Below are 7,296 nucleotides of genomic sequence, written 5' to 3'. Positions count from 1 at the left end.
ACATTTATTAGTGCCTACTGTGCCAAGGATTGGGCTGGGCACCAAGGATACCAGTTCTTTGCTGTCCATAACAGTCCAGAGTGAGAGTCAGATACCACGCATGCTTTGCAGAAGGAATAAGCAAAGTAAAGTGAGAATGAAAACAACTCGCATGTCAGAGGAGACATGGATCTGAAGAGGAAGGTTAGAGTGGTGTGTGAGGACTGGAATGCCATGCTAAGTCTGGTCGTTAGCTTACATGTACCTAAACCAGAGCAGATGGACTAATAACAGATGATGCTCTCAATTTCAACATACTGCTGAAATCTCAGAGACACATGTTGGTAACTGAGTGGAAATGAGAGATGAGAGAAATAAAAGATGATGCCTGAAGGATGATGTTGTTTACATGCAGTAATCACTCACACTTAAGAAATAGGCACAGAAAGTAACTCCAGGGAAAGATAAAGAGAAGAACCCAGAGAAAAAATCAAGAGATGGAGAGGATGAGGAATGAAGTGAGGCCACTGATGATCTCTGCAAAAGCAACGTCACAAGAGTAAGATTCCCAGCAGCAGCAGCAAACAACTCAAAAAGGGCACTTACTATGTGCCTGGTGCGACTCTGCTGTATGCTCCCAAGTCATTTAAACATCACAGTCCTTAAACACAACAATGCTAGTAGGCAGGCACTACTGTAGCCCTATTTTGCCAAAGAGAAAACTGAGGCACAATGAAGTTAAGTAACATGCACAAGGTCACACAGCTTTTAAGTAGCAGGCAGAAGCCAAACTGCTGAGGATTAGGGAGTAAATAAATAAAAAAATAAAAAAAAAAAAAGAGATCCAGAGAGTGAGAGGAAAGTTGAGTAACAACTTATATAGAGATCAGAGTTTCAAACCACCACAGAAGAAAATCAAGTATACTCAAATTAGTCCTTGAAAATTCCTTAAATCACACATAAATATGTGTTGTTTTATGGATACTACTCTGTAAGTGATACTATTGGTTCCTTTAACTCTCCAGTATTTATTATTTTTCTATGGTATTTAAGTCATTCACTCCTCAATTTCTTTCACAAACATAGAAAGTTACCTCCCCCTGCCTGCCTGGCCTCCTGAGGGTGATTCTTCATTCATTCATCAATGTCAGGGAAATTCTAGAAATCATTCCCATTGTTGCCCCCCAGGTCTTTGCACACATTCACTGAGTGGGGGCTGGTGGACACCAAGCTGCTTCAGTAGTTACTATACCCTCTCTCTCTCCTCCACCCCAGAAAGATTCCATACCACTTCTTACATTTAATTCCAAGGGAGAAGCAACTAGGAAAGCCTTCATAGGTCATAGATAATAAAGCCTTCTACTTAACCTTTGAAGGGAAGCAACTACGCTACAAAGAAAGACCAAAGCTAGAGAGAGGTGAGATCCTGGAAAAGGGTATAAAAAGGTCAGCCCTAAAAAAGAGAAAGAATGCTTATATACCCTAAAATCAGAGAAGGAACACCAACGATAAGTGAAAAGTGCACCAGCAGGTTAAGTGAGGGCTTTCGGGCTGATGACCGGAATAGTTCTCCATTTAGCAAGAGGCCAACTTACCTACCACAAACGTGTGAGGTGATGCCTGGGGAGGAGGGCTCAGAGTAGATAACAGGCATTGTGAGAAAGAAGGAGAGTCAATCCAGAAAGAGTCCAAAGTTTTCTGAGTGCTAGTACTAAAGGCCCAGCTCAGGAAGGTTTGATTTTATCTTTCATGTTTTCTTGAAAAGTTAATCGTTGAAAAAATAAAAACACCTTCCAAAACAAGCCAGTGATATTTTTCAAGAGCAAAAAGCTATATTTTTCCAAAGCCAAACTTACTGAATTATGTTGCTTCAAAAATTCTGCAGCATTTTCTTCTGCATTACCACCAATTTCACCAATCAATATGATGCCTTCTGTGGCTGGATCATTCAGAAAGACTTCAAGGCAGTCAATAAAATCTGTTCCATTAAAAGGATCACCTCCAATGCCTGAAAAAGTCAAAGAATATCAACAGCATAAAAATTAGGTCAAGAAATGTTGTTTCAACTGGTTTCTCATTTTGCTTACTCTGCTCACCAATATTTTTAAATGTATCATCACTGTAGCACTAAACATAAAAAAATCACAAAATAGTACATTTATTTAGAGTATTATATGAATACTAAATGATGGTTGGATTCTGATACACACAAAGAAAACTCTCTTTTTGTTTACCTCCTTTATCAATCCTCTTCCCTCCCACAAAATTATTCCTAGATGTTTAAAAATGAACATTTTAAGAAAATATGTTTGCGCTGCAAGCAAATGAGAATTTCTCTGATTAAACATTTAACAAAACTCTTTGAACAAAGGAACTATTAGACGAGGCACGCTGCAGAGGAACCACTCACAAGTTTTAAGACACAAGTCCCAGTGACGGATGTGGGGGTGGCGCCCTGGCCCCTCTTCCCTCAGATCCAGAGTGGGTAATGACGGAGAGACTACATGTAGGGGCTCTACTCCAAGCACATGACATTTAAGAAAAAATACTTGAATAGAATTAAAGTAAATGTTCCTTACAGGCTGACTGCCACTTTTTTTTTTTCTTAAGTTATAAACTTATTGAAGGCAGGATTGATTTCCTACCTTTAATGCAGCTCTGAAGAATGAATTTGAAGAAGGGAAGTGAGATTTATTGAGTGACAACCATGTGTCAAGCACAGTGTCTCAGCACACATTAAACCTGCTATTTCCTAATTCTATCAGCCTCTCTGTGACAGGGGCATTATTATTCTCAATTTAAAAATTAAAAATAGAAGCTGGAGAAGATGGAATTGGCAACTCCGTTTCAAAACCTTTCTTATTCTCCATCATACTAAGTTAGCTAGTGTCTAAGATTGTGCTTTACACATAGAAAAGCGAGATTAATGTTTCCAATACTGATTTGATAGATCTAAGTCTTAATAAAAAGCTTCCAAGCCTATATTTTTTCATTTTTATTTTATAATAAAATATTTATGTAAATATTATAAAAATAGCTTTTTATAAAGCTATTTTTGAAACATCTTTAAACGATACTCTAAGAATCTGAAGAAATAGTTATAAAAATGGGAAATTTGCCTGGCTTTTGGCAACAAATACCAAAATTACTTTTAAAATACATTATTTAAATAACTTTTTTATTTTTAAAAGTGGGAGGCAGTACAATGTGGTAAAAAGAGTGGTTCTAGGCAACTCAACCTTCCTCAATCTAGGTTTTCTCATCAATATATAGCTCTATGCTATACTAGTAAAACTTTTAAGCTCAGAGGTACCTTAGAGGGTTGCCATAAGAATCAGACAATGAATGGCAAAGAATTCAGTAACTATGAAGCACTGAATTGTAGCTTATAATGATAATAGATGACAATTATAGTCACAAAAGTCCTAATATGAAGGACCACTTCTTCACAGCAAGCAAAATAAGTGATGTTTTCAGGCACCAAGGCTCTCCAGGAGCCACATGTCTGAGGATGTTTGTTCTTCGACATGGAATCTTGGACTATGAATCTTTAAACAAACCGTAGAGCTTTATACTTAAGCAAATTAAGTTTGAGATCATAACATATTTTTAATAAAATGGTATCAAAACCTCTTGCAAATAAAACAATGTTATTATACTCATTTAATGAAAATATTGCTTTCCAATAAAATGATTTTAGCAAAAATCCCTCACCAATACACAAAGACTGCCCCAATCCAACTTGTGTTGTTTGGTGAACCGCTTCATAAGTCAGGGTGCCAGACCTGGACACGATACCTTAAAGAAAGAGAATTTAAAAATATTAGACTATCATAGAATAAACTAAATTACAAATATGAGTATATATAATATCCATTCCATGATTTGTCATCCAAATCAATATTATCTTCAAATGATGATATAAGAAGAAAAGGCTTAAATTAAAGCAGGAAAGTTTTAAAAGTTAGACATAAGAGAAAGTACATCATTAGTTAGTGTTATTTTATGACCATAAAAGTAGTGCAAGAAAAACCTAAATTACCTCTTCTAAGAAATCTTTATGAAAGTGGTAATATCCATATGACTTGGTAGGTACAATCCTGCTGAGGGCAGCAGAACATATAGCTTAGACTTATAGATACCCAAACTATTACACTATTAAAACCACCATTAGTCATACTTAGCAATGCTATCTATCTTTCCCACAACTATTTTTCTAATAATTTTCAAACAATATATGTAAGCTTTAAAGAAAACTAGGAAATTTTCAAACAATATATGTAAGCTTTAAAGAAAACTGGAAAACTGGAAAAAGGTCACAATCCCTCTAAGTTCAAATCTACCACCTAATTTCCATTCTACAAGAGGCCTATGTGAAAGGACCTCACTTCACATCTGGACAAGCCGTGTACATGTAGAGGTAGGGGATGGGCGATGGCAGTTAGACATGTAGTTCATTAAGTCTGGCTGAGCTACAAGAAAGCTAATTTATTTCATGCCACAATCTATATGCAATGTGTGGATCTCTAATTTTAATCGGTTGAGAAGTATAAATGAGTTACTTTCGTTGTTAGAACACAAATATTTTTAAAAATAAAACAACTACTTTTATATGGGCTAAATCAGAGCATGGATTCTGGGGTGATGAATAATTCTAGTATGCCCATGGTTCACTTTCTTTTAAGCTTCTGCTTGGAGCACTTTTTATAAACTATGAAGATTCTTTTCTAACAATACGATCCCCCTATTAGGACAAAGAGAATTCTTGTCAGACTAAGACAAAAACCATAACCATAAGCTGCCTCAACTTCGGTACAGCATATTTACATTCTTAAAGTTTTGTGTTACTGTCACTGTATACTCATGGGTACCAAGTACATGATCTGTATATAAACATCCATCTTCTCACTAGGAATTCGGGTGCACGTAACTTTAGATTAGTCAAAGTTGATCCATCAAATTAAAAGACGTGTTTATATCTTGGTCAGCATGAGACAGTTCCCTACAGAACACTGTCAGGTTGCTTTTAGATTAATTTCACCAAATGCTGAGAGCTATATCACTCCCTGACACAACTGTTCACTTCATATGGAACTCTGCACCAAACCCTCAGCCCAGCATTGTTCCAATCTATCTCTCCAGATTCGTTTCCCATTTTTCCATAATCTAGTGAAACTGATTTATTCCTCAATTATTTATATTTGTTCTGCTTAAAACAGAACCCTCCCCTCCAATATCTGAAAATAACTCTAACTATCCATGGTGGTCCATATTAAAAAGTTAAATGCCACTTTCTCTTTGAAGTCTTTACTGATTCTTCAAGTAAGAACACTGTTCTCCTGCCATTTGGTTCAGTAAGAGACTGCCCATGATGCTCGAGATTCTGTGGTGACTGTCCTCCTTGCTAGACTGAGACCTCTGAGGGGAGTCAGTAAACGGGACTGTTTTCCCCAGCCCTGTGTTCCCAGCATCGAACACAGTTCAGGCACAGAAGGAACACAGTAAATATATACTGAACACGTCAAAACTGAAAAACCTTCAATGGAGTACAAGTCTCTGCATAGCAAAATCTAATTCCAGTAGTTTTAAGACTATTCACTAACTGGAGCCTAATTCACGATAAATGAGAATTACTACCACCACCCCCATCTATCTCTTATCAGTTTTTCCATATTCTCAGAGCTTCCTTTCTATCTAAATCCTCTCTCCGTAACACAGTCCCTCCTCTGTGGTACCTTCCATAACTAAGAATGTTAGGTAGGCAATACCTACGTACCTATAAATTTGGTTCATTTCGTTTTTAAACAAAGTATAAACAGTAACTTCTTAGTTATACAACTTGTATGCAATTATCTAGTCTCCTCTTCACTCCACTCCTACTTGATTCTTATGGTAAAATTATGTTTTAGGTATCCATTCAATGTCTTAGATTACTGATAAGAACAGCTATTTTACTCTAGTCTTTTGATAAATCAGTAATAACAATCAGTGAAAAGTAACACCAAGATCATTCTTTTAAGGAGTTTTCATATTATTATATAAATGATATTTAAATTATATAAATACAAACTGCATATATATTGAAGGTACTGAAAGTAACATGTTTAGGGTAGATTACACCTGCCATCCTTAAAGCGTACTATCACTTTCAATGATCTATCAAAAGGGTACTCCTGCTTTTCTTCCTGCTATTCTTCCTGCTAAGTACAACCAGAAACCCTAGGCAATATATGTAAAACAAATGTAAGAAATCTCTGAAAGATGGAGAGAAAGCAGAGTGGCCAGGGACCTCAAGACTCGAGAACTGATATAGTGGTGAGTTCCCTGGATTTTCTTGTCTCATGTATACCAGCCCAGACATGGAGCTGAAAAAGCCAGCATCCCAGAAATACATAAGGACACAGGGGAGAAAAAAAAGCCCCATCCTCAAAACCTGTTCTCTCTAGCTAAAGAACCAAGAGCAGGACAGCCTAGCAAAACAGAAACTTTTAGACAATAATCACTCCATACCAGTCAAAGACTACAGAAAAAACTGTGTGCCTCCACCTGCATTTACATGAGCAGTGGCCAAAAGGGAATCCCAGACATCCACATTTTCGAGACTGTAAAGAGGCACACAGTACACCTGTCAGGACGGTGAAAGGAAAGGCCAAGTTGGCAGTCAGGACTGTCATCTATGCAAGCTGGTAATGAGCCCCTCTTCACGCCACAGTGTCAGTGGAAACTATGTGGGGGTCCTGTATGTCCTTCCTCATCTGGCAGTAAGGTACATCTCCATCTCCTTGGCTGGGTAGTATCAGAGAAGGCCTAGCAGAGAGTCAGGACTTTCACCATCATCCAGCAATAATAAGGCCACGCCCACTGAAGTGTCAGTGGAGACACTTCACTGAGGAATGTGGAACTATCATCCCCAGTAAGGAGCCCACCTACTCTGGTATCAAGAGAGAGGCAAGTAGGGGACTTAGACTTCTACCTCAACCTGTCAGTAACAAGGCACGATCCCTGCTGAAGGCTTGTCAATAAAGTCAGTGAAAACAGAAGGTTCAAACAAGATTCAGAGTCTCACAACGTAATATCCAAAATATCCAATTTTCAATCAAAAATCATTCGGCATGCCAATAACCACAAAGATATCAAACTGAAAGAAAAAAAACAATCGATAGTTGCTAGCATCAAGATGAAGGGGACATTAAAGAATTATCTGACAAAGATTTCAAAGAAGCCATGACAAAAATACTTTAACCATTATAAAGATGCTTGAAACAAATGAGAAAATAGATAGCCTTATCAAAGAAATATAAAGTCTCAGCAAAAAAA

The 7,296-nt window shown here is 37.2% G+C and overlaps 1 protein-coding gene across 1 annotated transcript in view; it reads right to left on the bottom strand.

The window, feature by feature from the left end:
• Window positions 1–7,296, bottom strand: part of SUCLG1 (succinate-CoA ligase alpha subunit) — a 38,122-nt gene that overhangs the window by 5,432 nt on the left and 25,394 nt on the right. The window contains exons 6-7 of the mRNA XM_011369855.2: window positions 3,694–3,777; window positions 1,836–1,987 (exon numbers count right to left, since the gene is read on the bottom strand). Of these exons, the coding sequence (XP_011368157.1) occupies window positions 1,836–1,987; window positions 3,694–3,777 (236 nt within the window). The remainder of the gene's footprint in view (window positions 1–1,835; window positions 1,988–3,693; window positions 3,778–7,296) is intronic.

The sequence above is a fragment of the Pteropus vampyrus genome, unplaced genomic scaffold (genome assembly GCF_000151845.1).
Source record: "Pteropus vampyrus isolate Shadow unplaced genomic scaffold, Pvam_2.0 Scaffold156, whole genome shotgun sequence".
NCBI lineage: Eukaryota > Metazoa > Chordata > Mammalia > Chiroptera > Pteropodidae > Pteropus > Pteropus vampyrus.
This window is presented reverse-complemented; position numbering and strand designations above follow the sequence as displayed.